We start from the raw sequence: 24813 nt of genomic DNA, 5'->3' as shown, positions 1-24813 counted from the left end.
TCTCTTTATCAAGTTCTCAGTTTCTTTATTTCCAAATTGATAACATTTATGAGAAATTGTGAATTTGGTTGTTTTTCCCCAAAAAGGCTCACAACCTGAAAACTTGACATTAGGCTGCCTCATTTTACATTATTAATATTTATTTTCCTAAATATTCTTCAGACTTCCCTCTATAAGAAGTCCATCAACAACCACACCAGAAGGAGTAGATAAAAAACGCGAATCCAGAAAGAGTGGCTTCTTTAACCTCATTAAATCCCGTGCTTCCCGCTCTGAGAAGAGCCACGGAGCCTCCTCCATCACACCACCTCAGCCTGCGCACGCTAACACCAACAACAACACCACACCTACTTTTACCACAAGCCCAGTCACTGAGGAGGCCCCACCTACATCTCCCACAATGCCTGTCAAATCTCCAGCCATTGTTTCAGACCCTCATCAGGAGATCCACAGGGCACAGACCTCGAACCACACAGATCATGAGACTGAGGCGCATCTGACCTTTACTGAACCTGCAGAGGAGGAGAAAAATAACAAGAAGGTGGAAAATAAGGAGAACATGGAGAAGACAGAATGCCCTCCAAAGAAGGAGAATAAAGAGAAGAAGGAGAACCCACACATACATCGCCACATTGGTGTTCCTGTGATGGGAAAGGATCTACTGGCTGAAATGAAGGCCAGGCAAGAAAGAAGGCAAGACAAAATGGCTGAAAAGAAGGTTGGTCAAGTCCATAGCTCATACAATATTTGATTTAATTTCAGCATGCATTACCACCCATGTATATTACACAGTTATGTGGGTATAAGACAGGGCATGTTATTGGTCAAAAACTGTCCACTTATTACACAATGCAGTTCAGTACATCAGCAGTTAGAGCCACATATTTAATAAACGGAATTCTTCTCTTTAAATGCTAAGAAAAGTTCATTTTAAAGTTGGTAAAATGCACAAATTTTCCTAAAGCAATTACTTTCCTCTGGCTTTTTTCAGTCTGATTCATCATCAGTTGTGGACAAAGTGGACTCAGACAAACGTGAGTGTGTTTTTTTTTTTATACCTTTGCTACCTGGGGGTCCAGCTAAAATTTTTATTCTTGGATTAAAGTTAAGTGATATATACAACAGTGATATATAAAACAGTTGTTTTAATGAAAAATTCCATAATAGGTTCAAAAATACTAAAGTATTGTACAGAAAAAGTTTAGGTTTTTAAATAAAAACAGTAAAATAAAAAGAAGACGGTGCAATTAGGAAAAAAGAAAGAAAATTTTTAACTAAATCAAATTCACAAGTATTTAATATTTTCCATAACCTAATAAAACAAGGCTCCATTCAGGGTAACATGAAAATCTGTCTGAGGTTTTCTTTTTTGTAGTTTTTGTATCTGGAATGTTTTGTGATATGTAGTTTTGACGAAAATTCAATCTGGAAGACACTTCCACCACCGGCTCCGTCCTATGACTCCATCATGTGTCTCTGCTCCAACCAATCAGCGTCAAGTCTGCATTCCTCCTCAGCCAATCACCCTTCAAGGCTTCACTTTTAAGGACCTCCAACCATGGATCTCCCTGCTCTCCCACCAAGTTTGGACCCTCCTCCACCCCATCGCCACCATCTGGCTTCCTAGTTCCTTCCAACTCCCTTATTTCCTCGGGCCTCCACTCCATCACCAGTATCGGATCCTGGGGGGGGGGACATCTCTATTCCTAATCCTAAATCGTTCATTCAAGCTCATGTCATTCATAGCATTCATGTCTTCCTCCGGGGTCCGAGACCCAAAGAAATAAACATCTGCTATTTAAATTCTCAAATCGGCATCTTTGTGTTCTTATTGTGAGTCTTTACAGGATTGAATTTGCTTTTTTCCAGGTTTCTAAAAAGGCTTTTGTTTCCTTTTTTAATTTAGGTTTTACGGTAAGATGTAGGTTCCAATTTAGCAGGTCTCTGTTTTGTTGGTAAATATTTCGTAGTTAGTTTGTACTTCACAAACAATCACATGATCTCCTATCATGACTTCTAAACTTCTGTCTCTTTTTTTTTTTTTTTGCTTTTCTCCAGAGAAGTCAGACATCCATCCTGCAGTTTCCACAGACCCAGAAGGCCCCAAAGCTGAGCCGATTTCCAAGGCCAAACCACCGGCCATCACCCCTAAATTGGTCCCACCTCAGACTGCTAAAGCCCCACTGGTGTCTCGCATCTCTGGTCCCCTCAGTCCAACCAGTCCGAGGCCATGCACCACCTCTGTCCTTGGTAAGATAGGAAGAGTCTAGCAAGTATACCGCAACTATCTTTTAGATGCTGTAAACTATGCTTGTTAGAGCACAGGCTGTCAGTATTTCCAGACATAATCAGTTTCCAATTATGTGGAGAATCCCTCTTTTACTTGCGTTTGTTTGTCTCCCAGATGATGCTGTAGAGTTTCCAGCTGGCAGTGTACCTCTCAAAGTACCACTCCCTGCTCCCCGTCTGAAGAGGGCACCATCGGAGCAAGACAGAGAGAGCACAAGCAGCAGCTCTGCAGGACACCTGTCTCCACTGGAGGGTTACTATGGCTGTCTACTATCCAATAACAGATGTCTCAATGAAAGCTATTGATTAATAGCTGCAAAGATTAGGACAACAAAACATTCAAAGTAGCTGTAATAAACCCTAAATGTGTCACTGTAAGGAGAAATATTCAGCACCACTGAAAGGAAAAGAGCAGCTAAAAACACAATAGTTAATTTAACAGGTGACCGGATGTTTAATGAAGGCTTTCGAGGCCATGCTTGACGCCTCCACACGCCACACACAGAACAACAGATGCAAAGGTCCGTCACAGAGCAGATGCACTTGGCCCCAGCCTGTAACTTGGCACATCCAAATGTCTGCGTGTGTCTGTGATTTTGTAGTTTGATGTTTCACTTCTATAATTAACACTTACAAGAACCCCTACTCTTCTGTAATCAGATGTTGTTGTTCTTAATTATTGTGCAAAAAGATGTTATTTTAAAGTCAAAGAGACAAGACAAAGGAGAATATACCATTTTTATGGAGTCTTTTCTGCACACATTAAAGTCTTGGCCTTATTTATTCAAGGGGGTCTCAAAAAAAAGTTAAAGGTTTACACATTTAAAAAATATATTTGAATTTGAATTTGACCAAAACAGGAAAAAAACATAATTTTTTGTTTTTATCTGGTTATTTAAAGGTTTAATTTTAAAGTCATAATAATAAGACAAAGACGCAAGAAAGCATTGGGCACAGCAGTGTCGCAATGAGTAATATGTGCAACCCATGTACGGAGGCCTTAGTCCTCGATCCAGGCTGTTACAGGTTCGACTTCCGGCCCGTTGACATCTACTGCACGTCTTCCCCCTCTCTCCACCTCATTTCTTGTCAGCTCACTCTCGGAAAATGAAAGGGAAAAAAGATGCAAGAGAGTTTTTAGTGTGAACAAAACATTGATTAGTTCAAATATTTCTGAATCAGTTTTTTTTTTTTCTTCTATTCCTCCTGTAGCTGAGTTTCCTGCAGATGGCGACACTTTTGACCAGCCCAACATCACAGGCGCAGACGCCGGCATCAGCGGCCGACAGTGGTCGTCTCTCAAGAACTCGTCCAGTCCTCCGCCTACCAACGAGGAAGAACGCGAGCGCACCAAGTCGCTCCCTAGCTACGGTTTGAGCATTTACACTTTTTATTTTCACTGTTTTCATGATTGTCAGATTTTACCGACACAATTGTTAAGACGCAGCTCTCAAAAACAAAAATGTCATCGTTCTTAATGCCTCAAGACATTTCATTAGCCAAAGAACAGTTTACAATAAGAAAATATTATTTTTTCTGTGTTGGATTCAGATTGTGAGATATTTGTGTTTCATCCAGAGATGAAAACAACAGGTTACAAGTTAAACAATTTTAAAAAGATCAGAAATTATTTTTCAAAAAGGAGATCATTCTCTTCTTATTTTATGTCTATGCTCTAGGAAACAAATTGAGCTTTGATAGGGTTATGAAAGCAGTCAAAGCCTTCACACTTGAATGAAGCACACAGATTGTATTTAATCTTAGATCTTGGTAAATACCTCTAAGACTGAAAAACATACCCAATAAATAATAATGAAGGGATATTTTGTGGCTATTAAGCATTTATCTGTTGGTATTTTTTAAACCAGTTCATATGCTGTAAGTACAATGTAAAGTGCTATCAATTCAACACCTTCAGGGGTTTTTCTAAGAAAAAAAAAAAAGTCCACATCACCTGCAGTTTCTTTGAGATGCAGGGAGGACTAAAATACTGGTGAATTCTGACCAATTTGTATTTTTTTTACCCCAAAGCCCCACCCTGCTGTTTATGCTAGTTCCAAAAAGGCCACCATTTTTAAAAAACTATTGTTTCATCACTGGTTTCATTCAAATGAAATGATTTGAGGGAAGATTCTAGAAAATGTTTGTGTCACTTCAGTCTTATTATCCTGTTTGGAAAACCTGACTGAATATCTGTCCCTTTCATGCTCAACACTTCTCATTTGAGGACTAGTTGCAGTTCAGTTGGATTCATTTCACAGCAACAGTTACACAACCCTCTAATGCCTGAATTTATATCCAGTTTTCTAAAAAATATGTTTTTTCTGTTATTCAGATGCTAAATTAGAGATTAAATATTACACCTATAGTTTATACATTTTCATGTGATGCAAATTAGCGACATTAGGCACATAAAGAATAAAAAACATTTTGCCATGTTGATTATTTTCTGGATGCTGATATTTATCAAAAAGACCTTTTGAAACTATGTTACAACATGCTTTAAAAAAAGCAATGCTTTTTCATCAGTGTTTCAAATGCAGCAAAATACTAAAATATAAATCTGCCTTACTGTCCTAGGGACTGTTAACCCCTACTTTGCCATAAGAAAATAGTGTATATAATTAATTATTTAATCATCATTCTGTAGTATTAATATGTAATCTAAATTAATCTCTTAATTCAATGCTCGTACTCTTACTCTTCCTCTTCCGCTTTATCCGGGACCGGGTCCCGGGGGCAGGAGACTCAGTAGAGACGCCCGGACATCCCTCTCTCCAGACACCTCCTCCAGTTCCTCCAGGGGGAGCCCAAGGCGTTCCCAGGCCAGCCGAGAGACATAGTCCCTCCAGCGTGTCCTGGGCCGTCCCCTGGGCCTCCTCCCGGTGGGACGTGCCTGGAACACCTCCCGAGGAAGGCGTCCAGGAGGCATCCGGTATAGATGCCCGAGCCACCTCAACTGGCTCCTCTCGATGTGGAGAAGTAGCGGCTCTACTCCGAGCCCCTCCCGGATGGCCGAGCTCCTCACCCTATCTCTAAGGGAGTGCCCGGCCACCCTACGAAGGAAGCTCATTTCAGCCGCTTGTATACGGGATCTCGTTCTTTCGGTCATGACCCAAAGTTCATGGCCATAGGTGAGGGTAGGAACGTAGACCAACCGGTAAATTGAGAGCTGTCCAGAGGCACTGTCCCCATCCGCCACGCAATGTTGAAGAGGCGTGTCAACCATGACAGCCCAACAACATCCAGAGACTTGAGGTACTAAGGGCGGATCTCATCCACCCCCGAAGCCTTGCCACCGCGGAGCTTTTTAACCACCTCGGTGACTTCAGCCTGGGTGATGAAAGAGTCCAGCCCCGAGTCCCCAGCCTCTGTTTCCACCACGGAATGCGTGATGGCAGGATTGAGGAGATCCTCGAAGTACTCCTTCCACCGCCCGATAATGTCCTCATTTGAGGTCAGCAGCCTCCCACCCCCACTATAAACAGTGTTGGCGAAGCACTGCTTCCCCCTCCTGAGGCGCCGGACGGTTTGCCAGAATCGCTTCGAGGCCAACCGGTAGTCCTTCTCCATGGCCTCACCGAACTCCTCCCAGGCCCGAGTTTTTGCCTCTGCCACCGCCCGGGCCGCAGCACACTTGGCCTCACGGTACCCGTCAGCCGCCTCAGGAGTCCCACAAGCCAACCACAGCCGATAGGACTCCTTCTTCAGCTTGACAGCATCCCTTACTGCCGGTGTCCAACAACGGGTTCTGGGATTGCTGCCACGACAGGCACCGCAGACCTCACGGCCACAGCTACAGGCAGCAGCATCGACAATAGATGCGGAGAACATGGTCCACTCGGACCAACATCCCCTGGGATCTGGTCAAAGCTCTCCCGGAGGTGGGAGTTGAATACATCCCTGGCCGAGGGCTCCGCCAGGCGTTCCCAGCAGACCCTCACTATGCGCTTGGGCCTGCCAAGTCTGTCCGGCTTTCTCCTCCTCCAGCGGATCCAACTCACCACCGGGTGGTGATCAGTGGACAGCTCAGCCCCTCTCTTTACCCGAGTGTCCAAAACATGCGGCCGAAGGTCTGATGATACGACAACAAAGTCTATCATCGACCTCCTGCCTAGGGTGTCCTGGTGCCAAGTGCACTGATGGACACCCTAATGTTTGAACATGGTGTTCATTATGGACAATCCGTGACTAGCACAGAAGTCCAATAACAAAACACCACTCGGATTCAGATCGGGGAGGCCATTCCTCCCGATCACGCCTCTCCAGGTGTCACTGTCATTTCCCACGTGGGCGTTGAAGTCCCCCAGCAGAATAATGGAGTCCCCGGGAGGGGCACTATCCAGCACCCCCGACAGGGACACCAAGAAGGCCGGGTACTCCGCACTACCACTCGGCCCGTAGGCCGAGACGACAGTCAGAGACCTATCCCCAACCCGAAGGCGCAGGGATACGACCCTCTCATCCACTGGGGTAAACCCCAACACGAGACGGCTGAGCAACAAGCAAACCCACACCAGCCCGCCGCCTCTCCCCGTGGGCCACTCCAGAGTAGAAGAGAGTCCAACACCTCTCAAGGAGATGGGTTCCATAGCCCACGCTGTGTGTGGAGGCAAGCCCGACTATTTCTAGTCGATACCTCTCAACCCCCTGCACAATCTCAGGCTCCTTCCCCCCCACCGAGGTGACATTCCACGTCCCTAGAGCCAGCCTAAGCATCCGGGGATCGGTCCGCTGAGGTCTCCACCTTTGTCCGCCACCCAATCCTCTTTGCAACGGTCCCTCAAGGTCCCCCCTGCAGATGGTGGGCCCACTGGGGGATGGCCTCGCGTCTCTCGTTCGGGCTTGGCCCGGCCGGGACCCGCAAGGAGCGACCCGGCCACCAGGCGCTCTCCAGCGAGTCCCGACCCCAGGCCTGGCTCCAGGGTGGGACCCCGGCTCCGCCATACCGGGCGACGTCACGTGCCTCGATATTTTTGTCCTCATGAGGGATTCTTGAACCGCTCTTTGTCTGACCCATCACCTAGAGCCTGTTTGCCATGGGAGACCCTACCAGGGGCATTTAGGCCCCAGACCACATAGCCTCTAGGATCATTTGAGCACTCAAACCCCTCCACCACGTTAAGGTGGCTTAATGTTGTGAAAATATGGCTGAACAAAAATTACAATACCTTTTGGGAACCTTTGTGAGATGTTGTCTTTTCCCACATTTCAGTAGTAGAAGACATCAGTAACAGGTAGATGTTTTTTTTTTTCATTGCACAAGCTACCTCAAATATATGCAAGTTACCTAATCAGCTGAAACCTTCTGGTCCACCCAAGCAAGTACTTACGCAATCATGAACCAGGTGTAATTTACAACGATCACCAGATGGTGGCAAAATACTTCTTATAAATACCTCAATAGCGTAAGACTTGGTCATTTGTGAGACTTGTTCGAAATAACAACTAATCTGTCCTTGTTCATTTACGAATTGTTCTTGTAAAGATGACAGCCAAATTGTCTGTCCTTACACATCTTTTCTTTCATTTGTCTGATTTCTTTTTTATTTTTCTAGTGAGGCTTCCATCTCAGACAGAGACAGATCTTAGTCCAGCTGACATCGAGATTTCAACTTTGTGCTCTGACCTCAAGTCTAATAACAAATCTGAGGACGAGTCCGGTGATGACACTCCTTCATTGTGATTCCAGCAAGATGTTCTTCATCTTTTAAATCTTGTTGCACCATTATTTCAGGAAAAAAAAAAAAACTTTTAAAGGGAGCAGTCACATACATGCATGGACTTTATTTCTGTTTCCTTTTTAAGTTTTATAACAACACTTGGCAAAGAAGACTGTAACATTTTTCTACAGTCTCAAACGTTATCCTTTACTTTAACAACCAGGAGCTCTAATAGGGACATAAAGACCATCTAGGTAGGTTTTAACTGCTGCAGAGATTTTGAAAAGCTCATTTAATTCAAAGTACTGAGGAAAATACATCTGATATATATTTTGTACATGCAAATGGGTGGAGATTAAAGCAGTGCAGAGTTTTTTTTATTCTGCAAAATTCCCTCATGTTAAAACAGACAAATTGAGGGAAAATTAAAAGTTTTTTTTTACAGAGATGTTCTAAAATCAACAATTTATATTTTTAGCATTTAAATAATACCTTACAATGCTAACCTGACTACTATTGTATCATGTTCCCTTCAACTTCCTCTGGCCTTGCCGACCAAGAATTTATATATTTTAAAAAATCTCTAGCTTTGTGTTCATTTGATTTATTTTAGAAATTAATTTCTCTGATTACTTTTGTATAATATCTATCCATATAGACTTAATGGAAACTGTCTCGGTACATTATGGTGTTTAATCTCTTAGGATCTTGAATTTTTAGTTTTGTTGAGTTTTTGAGATTGTAGAAACCAAGATATAAAGTCTTTCTTTTGGCTTTGTATGTTTTTTTGTTGAGGTTCAACATCACTGCCTTTTCTTTTCTGGTTGAAATTCTTAACATTTTATTTGGGGATTGAATTTTTTTCAAAATGTATTCAGCAGTTAAAAAAACTGTTTTGTTTATATCATTGCAACTCCTTCACTTTCCTGCTGACACAAATTATTTTTTCTTATAAAAATATGAGATCAAAAGTGAATGTTTGTTTTTTTATGCCATTTCCTCGCAATAATATTCATTGCTATATACTTACATCCTAATGTTGTACTGCTGCACTTATCTATGTATTATACATCTATGTAAATATGTATTAATGTTTTTCTGAGGTTTCTGTTCAGTAAATACATATATTGATGGAATTTGGTGATGGTTTTTATTTTGTTTTATAATTTCAGTTTAAAATTGATTTTATTGGTTATTAAATGGCCGTATCAGCCTGGAAATGTGACATCAGGTTGTCAGATAGTTTTTGTACTTTTATGTTTATATCAATAAAATGAGTTTTGGTCACAAAGACACACCTCTTTCCCTCTCCCTATGCAGCCTCCATTTTTGTCTCCTGCTTGCCCTCCCCTCACATATAAAAGCCTGAGGCTGTCTTTTGTTGCATTTTCTACGCATATCAGGATACGTCAGGGGAAAAGTCTAAGATTTTACTTCAGTGGAATATTTCTTATCTGCAGATCTGAAAAATTTGTTTTTCTTTTTCTTTGGTTTTTCATTTTTTTGGACTGATCACCAGAACCATGGACAGCGCACTGGACAGACTTGATGCTGCACGTTTCTTACAGATTTGGCAATATTTCGACAAAGATGGTACAAAAACTACTATAATTCCTAATCTCTCCGTATTAAGTTAAAACCTTTGTCAAACATAAAAGATCATGGGTTTGGCTGTCATTTGGAACTGTTTAAATAAATTTAATTGACGATGGCACAAGCATTCCAGCAACTCAGTTTAGTAACGACCTTTGCTTATTGTTGACTATGATGCATTCAATATTATCGGCTCAAATAATTTTTCCTGATTCATTCTAGTTTTTAATTTGATAATGTTCATCTTATTAGAAATTTTATGTTGGCAGCAACATGAGCTCCTGCCGTCTATGTGGGATGTTTGTAGTATTGAAGTAGTTTTGTCTAAATCATGAAAACCTCAGCCACTACAATATCTATATAAATACAAATTGCTTTGAGCATTTGAAACTGAAGTCATTAAAACTGTCTTCTGTATTTACAGATTTCTTTTTTTGAAAATTACATTTTATTATAGAAAAAAAATTAAAGGACTTAATTGCCTAACAGTAGCTTCCTCACATGCCATTTCATCATTAATTAGACTTCAAGTATAGGAGGGTCACCTTAATTATTTAATAATTAATAATTTCCTGCTTCTAATGACTGTTCAGGCATGTTTACCCTCAGTAAAAACTCTCGTAAATGAATTCAGAAATGTTTTTTCTAAGCCTGAAGGAAAGAAGTTCATATAGTTTGTTATATCAACACATGTTTTGTGATTAATTCCCTGTTTTTTAGCTGTATTTAGTTTTGAAGTGAAGGAACATCTGTAAAATAGGCAAATTCTGCTGAAATTCATTGTTTCATAGACAAAGGCTACATCGAAGGAAAGAAGATGGACGACCTTTTCAAGTACATGTTGCAAAATCTTGGAATGAAGGTAAATATATTACATTGAGGTTCGGTTTATGACTGATCACTGATTACATTATGGAAAAAAAATATTTAATCTGGACTTTGAATTGCCTTCCTTTTTTTTTCCCCATTACTTATGTACGTCTCTTCCCATTTCTAATGTAGGACCCAATTTCAGCTGCACTGCCGTGCTGTTTAGCTTTGAAAGTTGATGGGACCAAACGTTTTCATTTTTAGCTGCAATAAATCTTTTTCAATGTAAAAGCTAAATTGGTAGGAAAACACAAATAACATGAAAATGTTGTTTTCAGACAGATGAGATTACAGAGGACAAAATGAGAAGAATGAGAGACAAATTTGTGTCTCCGTATGACTCTGCAGGTGGAAATGTGCAGATCCAGGAGGTAAGGCTGTACCGGCTGAACAGTTGGAGGAAATATTTGATTTTATATTTATTTTTTTTATTCCAACAGATGAAAAACAAACTACATTCACAAGCATGACTTAATGCGACTTGACTAATTTTAAACATTAAAATTCATGTTTAATCATGATTCCATTCTGAATTCAATTTGTATCAAACAGAGGGTAATGAAGGTATCTTATCTTGGCTTCTTTAATAGCATCAAAAACATAAAACAATAACTTTGTCTTTATTATTTATGTACACAAAAACTTTCCAGCTGGCTGCCATGATGCTTCCAGAGGAGGATAACTTCCTGCTTTTGTTCCGCAGAGAGACTCCGCTGGACAACAGCGTGGAGTTCATGAGGGTAAGGGGAAAACATCGACAAATAACAGAGATGGAGCTTTCTTAAGATACCTGGTAAATACAGAAAAACATTCACAGTTGTTTCAAGCATTTAAGTAGCATCTTCCATATTTTTTAAATACATGTTATAAAGCTTTATATGAAAGTAAAAAATTCTGAATATTGCTTAATATGTCTTCATAAATGCATTAATGGTGAAGAAATTACTCTTGAGTCATCCAAATATGCATTTAAGAGTGTTATCTGCCTTTTTCATTACAGATTTGGAGGAACTATGACACAGATAGCAGTGGATATATTTCATCCAATGAACTTATGGTAACATGTCTGCTTATTTATATATATATATAGAGAGAGAGAGAGAGAGAAAGAACTATGTGCATGCACATTCTCATATCGAATTAGTTGTAGTGCTAAGCTCTTGTCTCTCCTCAGGGTTTTTTACAAGACCTTTTCCTCCAGCACAGGAAGTCCATCACGCCTCAGAAGCTGGAGGAGTACACTGATACCATGGTAACAGGGCCTCATGTTGAGAACAAGCTACTAAGGTGTCTTTTTCACTCACTGCTGTCTTTATTCTGCCTTTTCTGTAACTATAGATGAAGATGTTTGACAAGAACAGGGATGGCAGGCTGGATCTGAACGACATGGCCAGGTACCATTGATCTAAAAAACTTGCCAAATGCTCTCTACCAGTAGCAAACAGATTATTCTGCCATTGACCCTTTGTGTTGTTTGTTGAACCGGACATCAGGTTGGCCATTCCATCCTCCACACTCCCTGACAAATCCACTCTTTGTGGGGCGAGCGTTGGCATCTTGATGGATAGAGTTTTGACCTTAAGAGTTGGGGTTAGATATGGGCTTGCCACTGGTTGGAGAGTCTCATGTTAATATCTCTCTACACAGAGATTGCCTTCAACAAAACATATTTTTGTCCACACCATTCCACGACCTCTACCAAAAAGCTGTTTGTCATTGGCAGAAAGAATCGGGCATGTTTTCATGGGTGCAACCCACATACACATTGACAGTATGTTGCTTAACTCGCAAATGAATTTACAAATGTAGCACTGGTAATGGGGAAATAAAAAGGCTTTTCAGCTGCATGTGATTAATTGCAAAGTAGCATTGTGACAACCAAGAAATAACTGAGTAAGCACAAATTTGCTAACTTTTTATGCTTATGTTTGTGTTAGTGGTGCCTTTAAAACATTGTCCTGTGTAAATTCAAGAGCTTATTGGACCCAGATCACTTGCAAAGTTTGCTTATTTTGGACCAGTTCTGCTAAGTGACTAAAACCTAAAACTGACTAATAGTGTTTTTGTTTAATTCATCAGTTGCTGTCTTGACATTTGTTTATAAAGAATCTTTGTTTTTTTCCCGCTTCAATTGAGTGGTTCATTCTTCATTATTATTGTTGCTTAAAAAAATGTCAAATCAAGCTAATTGGAAATCTGTTTACTTTTCTGCTGTTTTTCTGTCCCTTCTTAGAATTTTGGCCCTGAATGAAAACTTCCTACTGAAGTTTAGGACAGATGTGAGTTCAAATTTAAAACTTTACAAAATTTTACTTTACATTTACCTTTTGTTAATTGAATTTGATAGCATGCTTCCAAATTGTATGGGCTCTTAAGTGAATATGCCTTTTTTATGTCTTAGGCTTGCAGTGTAGAGGACAGAAAGAAGGACTTTGAGAAGATATTTGCTCACTATGATGTCGTAAGTTCAGATTTCTTTGGATTCATTCTTTCTCTATAGCTCTTTAAGATGCAGCTGCACTGAACTGCACGAAATACTTAGTGTGCACTTTTCACATTATAGATCTTCCTCTATTTTACAGTACAATTGATAAACCAAACTTTGAATCTTTATACTTTTATGGTGCATAAATATGTTTTGTGTGCAGAGTAAGACAGGTGAGCTGGAGGGGCCTGAAGTCGATGGATTTGTCAAGGATATGATGGAGCTGGTAAAGGTGAAAAAAAGGATCCCAAATTTCCAGATTATTTTAACTTTTTTTTTTTTTTAAATAAACAGATGTGAATCGCCTGCTATATTATTTATATTATGTGGCATGATGATGCAGTTTCTAGCGTAATTAACTTACAGGAAGGAGGCCTTCGGTTCAAATCCAGGCGAGGGGCCTTTTCTGTATGGAGCTAGCGTGCTCTTCCTGTGCATCTGTGGGTTCTCGCAGGGTACTTTATTTTCTCCCGCAGCCCAAACAAATGCAGGTTAATTAGCCTCTCCTTGAATTACCCATAGACCTGAGTGTGTGAGTGCATGGTTGTGTGCATCTTTAATGGACTGGTGACCTGTCCAGGAATGATTAAGCTGGTATAGAAAACTAAGTCATTTAAACGGTTTCTGTTTGTTTTCTGATTTTATAATTACGTTTAATTCGTTGCACCTGTTTTACCAGAGGTCCTTGTTCATACACATTGAGTTAATGGAAACAATTGTCTCAGGATGCTAAAGCAGAGAAACTATACGGTGTTATTTTATATTCAAGTCAAATTCAAGCCACATTAAATCAGTTAAAAATTCTAATTGAATTTATCTCATTCCAACTCTATGCAGATAAATAAAATTGGATAGATGGACTCATACAAACACTGTGACCTCTGACCTTTCTTCTAACACCAGCTCTCTCAAACATTTCTGCAGCCCAGCATCAGCGGGATGGAACTGGATAAGTTCAGGACAGCCCTGATGGGTCACTGTGACATCAACAGGGATGGGAAAATCCAGAAGAACGAGCTTGCTCTCTGCCTCGGCCTTAAACTCAGTTAACCTTCTTTGGCTTTATTTTTATTTATTTTTTTATCTTAACATCCTCTGTGTTACATTTATATCCACCTAAAGGCTCTCAGTTTCTGTCCTCTTATTCATTTGACTTTTTATGCTACTTTAAAGCGTTTTCATTGTGGCAAACGTTTTATTTCTGTGTAAAACAAAATCTACACCTCACTTCACCATACAGAAACAAATACCTTGATCGTAAATCATTCATTTGAATTTTGTGAAAATTGTATGGCTGCTTCTTGGTGATGTGATAATAATGTACAGTGTGAACTGCTGTATTTATGACAAAATTGTAAAATGATTCAAAACAGTAATGACTGATAACATTGAATAAACCTTTGTCATCTGTGCATTATTTTCTGACTAGACTCAAAGGTTTCCTGCAGCAACACAGTTTACAGCTGAGACAGAAGTCAACGGTTGACGATAGAAACAGTTTTTTTTATTTTGTTACATTTTGTTTATGCATGAGCAGGACACGCAGAGAATAGTTACATGTGTTCTCCATGGAAACATGTAAGTATAAGATGTTGATGTAACACCAAAAGGATTTTTCCATTGATTATTAAAAACGCTATTGATAATTCCCCACGTGCTATTTTAATACTTGTAAAAATATATATTTTGCCAGCTTGCTACTGTTTTTTCATTGTTCTATTACCTTTTGAGAGATGCATGTCCCATTTCCAATCAGAAACAAACTTCTTGACTGAAAGAAAATACTTTCACATCCAAATCGGCCCAGGTTTTAAACAATTCTGGGCTTCACTGTAAATAGTACAAATAGACAGGGAGAAGTGTAGTTTGGTCCTAATCATTATAGATATTAACACTGCAGTTATAACGAACTGTATATTGTTTGATCATAAGTTTCACAGATCCCAACAGTGTGAAGACAGGAGGTTGCCACCCAAACACTTCTTTAAATAGGTGGAGAAGTCTTGAAGGACAGTTTCAGAATTAACTTTGGATTTTTTCAGAAGATAAACAGCAGAAACAGAAAGCACATTTAGAGAACTGACCTATTTCTGTCATCTATTTATTATTAGAATATTCTGACATCTTAACAATATTTCACGGTAACGTTTTTCCGCTAAGAACTCTTTATGTAATCAAATACCCTTGTTAGCTTTTCTAAAAAATAGTGTAACCCCAGGTAAATGTATGTTTCTTTAATGTTACTTGTTTTAAATGGTGATCATTGAATCATTTAATTTACAGATTTACAGAAGGTGTGACAGTCTAGGTGATTTTAGTTCAGTTGAATAATAATATAGTACAAGTTGGCAACAAATGTCATCTCAAGGCAAACAGGTGTAATTTACATGCAATTATAAAGAATCCAATTTGATCCAAATAGAATGCAGCTCAATCAAAAACATTCTCCAATAAAATCCTCTCATATGGTCAAATTACGATTAAATACCCTAAAGTTCAACTCTAATTCTAATCCAATATGGCCGAATTCAGGCAATCATGCAATGCCGGTTGGTAAAGACGTCTCAGTGTCTTACAACTACTGTTGTATTGAATAATAATATGGAAAATAATCCATAAAGGAAGAAATTTAAGCCCAATTCAAGAACTTGCCCTGTGAGAACGCAGAAGCTAATTGGGTAGTTCACAGCTGTCAGGAATTAAGCTAAATGACATCCAAAAAACAAAGAGGTCTGCCAGGTTACCAAAAAAGACTTCAAGCTGCTTCCATTCATTAATCAGTGAGACTTGTGACTGGTTGACTGAGGTCCAAAGCATTTTAAAAGGACCAGTGGGATTACAGCATGTATGAAGATGAGATTGGGATTTATTTTCTTTTGTTAGCAGTTTGTGAAAAACAAACAGTTCACAGGCTGTTTGGGCTCCGTTTTCATAAAGAAATGGTTTCTGGATTCTGTGTGAGGTAGGACTACACTTCTACTACAAATTCTACTGAATGTGTTTTACTGTTAAATCTGACAGTTTCATTGTCTTTTCCAGCATGCTACTGCTCTCTCTGATAACCTTTGGGTTGCTTGCACCAGGTATACATTCATGGAATGCACAAATTGCTTTCTCATAGCTGCCACTGAAGGAGTTTGTCTTTTATTTATTTTTCTTTCCTAGGAAATTCCTACAGAGATGGAAGCAAATATCTTGAATCTTATTCAGCACGAGCTGAGACTATACCCCGCTCCTACCGACCTGGTTCCTCCAGTTATGATGCCTCTCTACAACCAAGAACCTCTGTGGCTGGCTCAAAATTCCCTGGAAGTCAATCAGCTGAAATGTCCAAACCATTTATAAGCCAAGGTCAAAGTAGTTACAGCAGGCAAGTAAATGGGTACAGTCAACCAGGAAGTGTCTCTAGTTACAGGTCTGCCTCAGCTCTGAATTCACAGCAGCAGCCACAAGCTAGCCTTAACCAATGGAAACCGAGCATGAGGGAACCTTCATCATACCAAGGTGAGAAGCGATATGGTTCAAGTGTTGTCTCAAGTGGTGCAATTGAGATGCGTGCTCCAGAAAATCCACCTCAGCTGCAGTCCAGTTCCCCAGGCACAGGTGGACTCGAGACCAAATCTGGCATGTGGGACAATGTTCCTGCTTTCCAGATACCCCATCAACAACCTGCATTCTTGGCGCCTGCGGTGCTACAAACAAACACTGGCATGTGGGACAGTGTTGATGCTCAAATCGCAAAGTCCCCAGGACCAGTTGCCCACAAACCCCTTCAGAAACTGGCATTTTCTGCACCTTTTATGCAACCAGCAAAAGCTAACAGGTGGTGGAACATTTTTACTAAAAACGTTAAGGCCCCAGATTCCACTGCCCGACATGAGTACCCTTTGGCAGCGCCTGGTGTGCTGAAAACCAGTCCTGGCCACTTGTACAACATTTACACTCCAGGTGCACTGTCTCCAGTTTTTACTGCCCAGCGACACAAAAAGCCCTCATCTTTTTCAGCACCTGCTGTACTCCAAACCAACCACGGTATGTGGGATGGCATGTTCTCCCCTGAGTCCAGCAAACAACTTCCAGCCAATCGCAGCGGTTCTAGACCTTTAGCTCTTGGATACTACTCTATCAAGCTGCCATCAGGTCTTGCTGCAATCCAGCAGCAGGGAAAATTGCTGGCCCACCAACCGAGGCAGTTGGGCTCTCCAGCTTCCAGTGTGCTAAAGAACAAAGCTGTCTTGAAAGATGTCTACTCAAAACCACAAACAAAACATGACCCAAGAAGCTCTAGACCAGTTAATGTGGAGTCTCACTACCAACAAGGAAGTCGACAACCACAACTGTCATACAACAGAAACTGACAAGCCTCTGGGATCCTTGTAAGTTTCCTTATTCCAATGTCTAGACATCTGTATGGAGTGTTCTGCTTATAAATGCTCTCTTGTTTGGTTTTTTTCAGGTTCCTCCTACTCTATGTATAATCATTCATATGGAAATGCACCGAACTTTGATAAATTGTTTAAAAGTGCATTGCCTGTCAGTGGTATCTTGAACTACAGCACTGATTCAATGCGATCACTGAAAGGTTTAAGCCGTAGTACTTCAGGAGCTGTCTAAACAGTTTACCAAGCAGATGTAATTGCAGGTAAAATGGACATTGAAAGAAAATGTCAAAAGTGCTTTAGGGTTATGGTCTGTCCTAGAACTAAATGCATGTGAATTGCACCAGTTGTAAGATGAAACTAACTCAAATGTTGACTACTTTTCTTACCAAGGTTGCGTGACATAATCTCTGCACCATGACTGGGGGAGAACAGTGCTGATTACTAGAATTTGTGTGTAGAAGGAATGCTGATAAAAGCTTGAGGACTGGATTTGGGCATCCCTGCCAGAGGGGGGGAAAAAAATCAGTCTTTTACTCAAAGCTCTGATCCAGAGTTGGTCTAAACATTTGCCAGTTTCAGTATGCAGTAAAGATGTTCAATGTGTAAAATGGTTTACATGCAGTAAAAGCAGTGATGTCTTAATTTTTGGAGCTTTAGTCTGATCTTTGGCTCATCAACTCCTCCTGCTCATTATCCCACTCTCTGTCACTGTGATGGCAGTTATTAGTTCATAGTTCCCTTTTTCAGGGCAGATAATGACAAAGAACCCTGACTTTAGGGCACAGACTGTCACCACATGTGTTTTTGTTCCCTGTCATTAAGCAACCAGCCTGTTTGGTTGAAGTGACAGAACTCTAACACTGCCAGCTTCTCAAAATATTAGCATATTGTGATAAAGTTCATTATTTTCCATAATGTCATGATGAAAATTTAATATTCATATATTTTAGATTCATTGCACACTAACTGAAATATTTCAGGTCTTTTATTGTCTTAATACGGATGATTTTGGCATACAGCTCATGAAAACCCAAAATTCCTATCTCACAAAATTAGCATATTTCTTCCAACCAATAAAAGAAAAGTGTTTTTAATACAAAAAACGTCAACCTTCAAATAATCATGTACAGTTATGCACTCAATACTTAGTCGGGAATCCTTTTGCAGAAATGACTGCTTCAATGCGGCGTGGCATGGAGGCAATCAGCCTGTGGCACTGCTGAGGTCTTATGGAGGCCCAGGATGCTTCGATAGCGGCCTTTAGCTCATCCAGAGTGTTGGGTGTTGAGTCTCTCAACGTTCTCTTCACAATATCCCACAGATTCTCTATGGGGTTCAGGTCAGGAGAGTTGGCAGGCCAATTGAGCACAGTGATACCATGGTCAGTAAACCATTTACCAGTGGTTTTGGCACTGTGAGCAGGTGCCAGGTCTTGCTGAAAAATGAAATCTTCATCTCCATAAAGCTTTTCAGCAGATGGAAGCATGAAGTGCTCCAAAATCTCCTGATAGCTAGCTGCATTGACCCTGCCCTTGATAAAACACAGTGGACCAACACCAGCAGCTGACATGGCAGCCCAGACCATCACTGACTGTGGGTACTTGACACTGGACTTCTGGCATTTCCTTCTCCCCAGTCTTCCTCCAGACTCTGGCACCTTGATTTCCGTATGATATGCAGAATTTGCTTTCATCCAAAAAAAGTACTTTGGACCACTGAGCAATAGTCCAGTGCTGCTTTTCTGTAGCCCAGGTCAGGCGCTTCTGCCGCTGTTTCTGGTTCAAAAGTGGCTTAACCTGGGGAATGCGGCACCTGTAGCCCATTTCCTGCACACGCCTGTGCACGGTGGCTCTGGATGTTTCTACGCCAGACTCAGTCCACTGCTTCCGCAGGTCCCCCAAGGTCTGGAATCGGCCCTTCTCCACAATCTTCCTCAGGGTCCGGTCACCTCTTCTCGTTGTGCAGCGTTTTCTGCCACACTTTTTCCTTCCCACAGACTTCCCACTGAGGTGCCTTGATACAACACTCTGGGAACAGCCTATTCGTTCAGAAATGTATTTCTGTGTCTTACCCTCTTGCTTGAGGGTGTCAATAGTGGCCTTCTGGACAGCAGTCAGGTCGGCAGTCTTACCCATGATTGGGGTTTTGAGTGATGAACCAGGCTGGGAGTTTTAAAGGCCTCAGGAATCTTTTGCAGGTGTTTAGAGTTAACTCGTTGATTCAGATGATTAGGTTCATAGCTCGTTTAGAGACCCTTTTAATGATATGCTAATTTTGTGAGATAGGAATTTTGGGTTTTCATGAGCTGTATGCCAAAATCATCCGTATTAAGACAATAAAAGACCTGAAATATTTCAGTTAGTGTGCAATGAATCTAAAATATATGAATGTTAAATTTTCATCATTACATTATAGAAAATAATGAACTTTATCACAATATGCTAATATTTTGAGAAGGACCTGTACTAGCTAAGCAGTATTCTAAAACTTGAACCTAGAATATGAACCAGAATGCTGTCTACTTTCCTTTGTTTCAATTCACTTAAATATAAGGATTAGTTGTACGGCATTTATATCTATAAACATACTTGCATTGTTCTATTTCTAATTATGTGCTTTCTAGTTAATTTCCTTTTTATTTTTGCCTTTTTATAATTATCCCTGTTAGACTTTGACATGCCCTTCTGTGATCCAACATCTTTGTTTCTTCTTTGTAGTTTCCCTGTTAGAACTCATTACATATCACTCATTGCTGCCGTTTTTATTTATTAATTTATACAAAAAATATATTGAAGTTTTTTTATTTGTTAAATTTTACATTTTGTTTTTTAAGTAGCTCGTCCATGTGTCCGGATAGAAATCAGCTGACGTTTATAGGAGATATCAAAATCTTTAATTCCACCTGGCATTTATTACTTTTGTGCCTTCCTCTTATAGCTCTTTACTCTCTAACCCAGGTTTTAAGAAGTTACTGTCTTTGTTTCTTTGTTGAAGTTTTGATCACAACCAAATGCAAATTAACTTATCTGTGTGTGTGTGTGTGTGTGTGTGTGTGTGTATGATTTCAAATTCTAGTCCAAACTGGATGTTCAGTGTTGTTGGGTATACCATAACTTACATCAAGGCAAAATTACTAAAGGACTCCTTAACTCTGGCTTTGAGGCATAAATAATTAAATTGAGCAAAATAAATATTAGATAACTAGAATATGTAGTCTTGTTAAATGTTTCCATCAAGTAGTTAAAATAAAAATAAAATCTGGAGGAACGGTTGAATTTATTGCTTAAATTTATTCTTTACATTTATTAGACTTTGCATAATATAGGAAAGGGTAGTTCAATGAAATATTCTCTAGATGGCGATGTAGTCACAAAGATCAATGTGAAGAGCGCTTATAAACGAACCATTTTGAAGAAAAGTGCTATGGAACAATTAAAACTACTGTGACTTCAGGAAAACCCGAAGGAAGAACATTTATCTGCGTGTTTCTCATGTGGGATTTTAAATCGACAACTTGCAGAATAACTTGTCTTTATGATCACTTTTTTTGGACAGTTGTGGGGTTTTTCTTTTTTTTTTTTTAATACAGTAAAATGAGGAGTAGCTGCTTATTTCACATGGAGCAGCAGCCTCAGAAATTTACTCACAGCATTTATTTTATAGAAACAGCTTTGTGTAATTCTTTTTTTTAATGTACTTTTTATATTTTGATTTGTGTATATTATTTTGTATTATATTTAGAATGATCAACAAAGGCTAATTGTTTCTGTTGTGACTCATGTTTTATATTTTGTTGACTATTTTGTTCATTTAGGTTTTTATTTTTTGGAAGCGTTTGTTCAAACATTGTGTTTGTGTGTTGGTAAAGCCAGCCTACTTGGCTCAGTAATTAGTTCAGTGTTGTCACACAGACAACACCCTGTCTCCCCATAATGAAAAAAACCAAAAAAAACTTCCTGATTTAAAGGCGGGGCCACGTTCCAGCGCGTTCACGCCCCAAAGAAGCGCGCTCTCGTGCCCCGTCCCCTGTCTCGGTGCCGGAGGCGCAGCTCTGTGTGGAAACTTACTCCTCTCTCTGGCTGTCACTTTACTCCCTCCACACCCCTCCATCGTCATGCCTCTCCTCCGCCTGCTGCAGACATGGGAGTTACCGGCAGCGAGTGGAAACTAGCCGGCTCTGCTGCACCTTCTGTCCGCGCTCAGGACTCCATCGCCAGCCGTGGACACCCCGCAGCACGAAACTGAGCCTTATCAGTTTCACCCTTTACAGTGATTTGTTCCTTTGGTTCCGTGTCATTTATGGACTCCGGGAGCTGCGTGTGAGAGTGTCTGCAATTTCCGTTAACACAGCTGAAGATGGAGACGGTGATGGAGAAGGAGTGCAGCGCGCTGGGGGGGCTTTTCCAGACTGTCATTGGAGACATGAAGGTAACACAAATTACAATTGTTGCTTCTTCTGAGTTGTGATTACAATCTTTCTCTAATATAACATATTTCAAAGTGGTCCTCCAGGCCCTGTTGCACAAAAGCAGGGAATGGTGGAGTAATTGTGCTTGTCTCTCTGATTTGCAAGCGACATCATTAATTTGCTAATTATCCTGGAGGGGAGGGAGGCAGGTTGTGGGGGCAGGAAGTGAAGGGCTGCAGCTTCTTGTCATAGCATGTAAACCCAGGTTTACCAAGGTAACTAAACACAGGAGAGCTTTGCATGGATGAACCACTGTTGCTTTGTCGCTTCAGGACATGGAAACACAATTAGATGCAAGATAATGTGCCTCCTCTCAGCTTCAAAGAAAATAAGAAACTCAGCATAAAACGGATGTTTTATTTAGAGGTGAGGAAGATACAGATTGGTTTAATTTGATACATTTATTTTAGAGAGAAACCTGTGACTGTCTTTCATCTGAATGAATTACATGTCAAGAAGAGTTTAACATTCCCGTCAGAAAGCATTAAATGAGATTTTTTTTTTTCTTCAAGAAGATAATCTGCTTAAATGAATGGGTATTAATCAAGAAGTCTGCTAATGGAAAATTAATGAGGAGCTATTTTAAAACTGCTATTTGTTAGGGAAAATGTTCAGCTTTTCCTACAGATATTTTCTAAAAATGAGAGACCATCTTAAATGTCTTTTAGCCTTCACATCACGACTGATCTTTTTTCGCGGCTGGAAATATTTTCATTTGTTATCAACAAGGGAAAGTGTAAAATATTGTAGCCTTTCAGCCAGCAGTGTGCAGCAACATTTGGGGGAGGGGCAGTGCATACTCCCACTCTGTACAGGTTGAGAAAACTTTCATCACTCATATCCCCAACCTGTCTTTTAACCACAGGAATGCTATGATGGAAGATTTTGCAGTTTAACAGAAACCAGTATACCCATTTAGTACCCGTAAGCATGACGTTGACTGTGTCTACTTTTGCATCAGATCTTGATGAGTAAGAATTGACACAACACTAAACTTTCTTGCAGTGTTCCACCATGTTGGTTGATAAATGGGAATGTTGCATGATGGATACACCTGTTCCTGTGGGTTACGTAGTTACAGGCAGGTGGTTTCTAACCAGTGTAGCTGTGGGTTCTCTGAAGGAGGTATGGAGTTCTCTGCCACACCCTTTTCCCTTCCCATGTTTCTGTTTGTTTTACATTTGTTTGTTGTGATTCACTCCATTTTATCCTCTTTGTCTACTCATTCTTTCACCATCTCTTCCACCTCTACTCTTCCCACTTCTACCCAATTTGTTCTCTTCTTCCGTCATCCTGCTGCTTTATTTCCTCGTCTTCTTCTTGAGTTTTCACCCATGTTTTATCTTAATTTTTGTTGTTGTTTTTTTTACATACATTTTTACTCCTTTTTTCTGAAATCAATCAGAAGAGGCAGCTAGTCTTTTAACATCCAATACGACTATGATCTTTATCTTGGCTCTGCATGAATAAAACATCACAGCACTTTGTTTACATGTGACTTTAAAGGGTTACCATAAAATCTATCTACTTGAAGTCGGCAAAGATTTTTCTGCAGTTAAGAGGTTCAGGATGAAAGACAAACTGTTTGAAAGCAACAGATGCAGATTACAGTTAACTGAGCTGTGGGCAATACAGGTCCTTCTCAAAATATTAGCATATTGTGATAAAGTTAATTATTTTCCATAATGTCATGATAAAAAATTAACATTCATATATTTTAGATTCATTGCACACTAACTGAAATATTTCAGGTCTTTTATTGTCTTAATACGGATGATTGTGGCATACAGCTCATGAAAACCCAAAATTCCTATCTCACAAAATTAGCATATTTCATCCGACCAATAAAAGAAAAGTGTTTTTAATACAAAAAACGTCAACCTTCAAATAATCATGTACAGTTATGCACTCAATACTTGGTCGGGAATCCTTTGGCAGAAATGACTGCTTCCATGCGGCGTGGCATGGAGGCAATCAGCCTGTGGCACTGCTGAGGTCTTATGGAGGCCCAGGATGCTTCGATAGCGGCCTTTAGCTCATCCAGAGTGTTGGGTCTTGAGTCTCTCAACGTTCTCTTCACAATATCCCACAGATTCTCTATGGGGTTCAGGTCAGGAGAGTTGGCAGGCCAATTGAGCACAGTGATACCATGGTCAGTAAACCATTTACCAGTGGTTTTGGCACTGTGAGCACGTGCCAGGTCGTGCTGAAAAATGAAATCTTCATCTCCATAAAGCTTTTCAGCAGATGGAAGCATGAAGTGCTCCAAAATCTCCTGATAGCTAGCTGCATTGACCCTGCCCTTGATAAAACACAGTGGACCAACACCAGCAGCTGACACGGCACCCCAGACCATCACTGACTGTGGGTACTTGATACTGGACTTCTGGCATTTTGGCATTTCCTTCTCCCCAGTCTTCCTCCAGACTCTGGCACCTTGATTTCCGAATGACATGCAGAATTTGCTTTCATCCGAAAAAAGTACTTTGGACCACTGAGCAACAGTCCAGTGCAGCTTCTCTGTAGCCCAGGTCAGGTGCTTTTGCCGCTGTTTCTGGTTCAAAAGTGGCTTGACCTGGGGAATGCGGCACCTGTAGCCCATTTCCTGCACATGCCTGTGCACGGTGGCTCTGGATGTTTCTACTCCAGACTCAGTCCACTGCTTCCGCAGGTCCCCCAAGGTCTGGAATCGGCCCTTCTCCACAATCTTCCTCAGGGTCCGGTCACCTCTTCTCGTTGTGCAGCGTTTTCTGCCACATGTTTGCCTTCCCACAGACTTCCCACTGAGGTGCCTTGATACAGCACTGTGGGAACAGCCTATTCGTTCAGAAATTTCTTTCTGTGTCTTACCCTCTTGCTTGAGGGTGTCAATAGTGGCCTTCTGGACAGCAGTCAGGTCGGCAGTCTTACCCATGATTGGGGTTTTGAGTGATGAACCAGGCTGGGAGTTTTAAAGGCCTCAGGAATCTTTTGCAGGTGTTTAGAGTTAACTCGTTGATTCAGATGATTAGGTTCATAGCTCGTTTAGAGACCCTTTTAATGATATGCTAATTTTGTGAGATA

General features: G+C 40.5%; 4 protein-coding genes across 14 annotated transcripts in view; all 4 read left to right on the top strand.

Moving 5' to 3' along the window:
- Positions 1-9247, top strand: part of LOC124879329 (F-actin-uncapping protein LRRC16A) — a 43430-nt gene extending 34183 nt beyond the window's left edge. For both annotated transcript variants that reach the window (XM_047383833.1, XM_047383834.1), the window contains 6 exons: positions 163-718; positions 992-1034; positions 2059-2250; positions 2405-2542; positions 3502-3660; positions 7848-9247. In XM_047383833.1, the coding sequence (XP_047239789.1) occupies positions 163-718; positions 992-1034; positions 2059-2250; positions 2405-2542; positions 3502-3660; positions 7848-7975 (1216 nt within the window). In that variant the 3' untranslated portion in view covers positions 7976-9247. The remainder of the gene's footprint in view (positions 1-162; positions 719-991; positions 1035-2058; positions 2251-2404; positions 2543-3501; positions 3661-7847) is intronic.
- An 82-nt stretch (positions 9248-9329) lies between these two features.
- LOC124879330 (secretagogin-like) lies at positions 9330-14317 on the top strand. Of its 2 annotated transcripts, none has more exons than XM_047383836.1 (11): positions 9330-9545; positions 10337-10407; positions 10694-10786; positions 11119-11208; positions 11416-11472; positions 11590-11667; positions 11754-11809; positions 12649-12694; positions 12817-12876; positions 13064-13132; positions 13825-14317. In XM_047383836.1, exons 1-11 carry the CDS (start codon positions 9476-9478, stop codon positions 13948-13950), a joined length of 816 nt encoding a protein of 271 aa, XP_047239792.1. In that variant the 5' UTR covers positions 9330-9475; the 3' UTR covers positions 13951-14317. The 2 variants fall into 2 exon arrangements, with proteins under 2 accessions (XP_047239792.1, XP_047239791.1); XM_047383835.1 differs by having other exon boundaries at positions 11066-11155.
- A 1383-nt stretch (positions 14318-15700) lies between these two features.
- On the top strand, positions 15701-17924 carry LOC124878959. Its single transcript, XM_047383176.1, has 4 exons — positions 15701-15862; positions 15940-15983; positions 16066-17276; positions 17357-17924. The coding sequence occupies exons 1-3, from the start codon at positions 15744-15746 to the stop codon at positions 17256-17258; spliced, it is 1356 nt and encodes a 451-aa protein (XP_047239132.1). The 5' UTR covers positions 15701-15743; the 3' UTR covers positions 17259-17276; positions 17357-17924.
- Positions 17925-21259: 3335 nt separating this feature from the next.
- Positions 21260-24813, top strand: part of LOC124879985 (protein MTSS 1-like) — an 83407-nt gene continuing 79853 nt past the window's right edge. For 2 of the 9 annotated variants that reach the window (XM_047384871.1, XM_047384867.1), the window contains exon 1: positions 21265-21710. In XM_047384871.1, coding sequence (XP_047240827.1) covers positions 21639-21710 — 72 coding nt within the window. In that variant the 5' untranslated portion in view covers positions 21265-21638. Of the gene's footprint in view, positions 21711-24813 lie in introns of all 9 variants that reach the window. The other 7 variants (XM_047384873.1, XM_047384872.1, XM_047384870.1 and 4 more) reach the window with 6 other exon arrangements.

This window comes from Girardinichthys multiradiatus, chromosome 13 (assembly GCF_021462225.1).
Source record: "Girardinichthys multiradiatus isolate DD_20200921_A chromosome 13, DD_fGirMul_XY1, whole genome shotgun sequence".
Classification (NCBI taxonomy): Eukaryota; Metazoa; Chordata; class Actinopteri; order Cyprinodontiformes; family Goodeidae; genus Girardinichthys; species Girardinichthys multiradiatus.
Note: the sequence above shows the minus strand (reverse complement) of the source record. Positions and strands in the feature narration are given on the sequence as shown.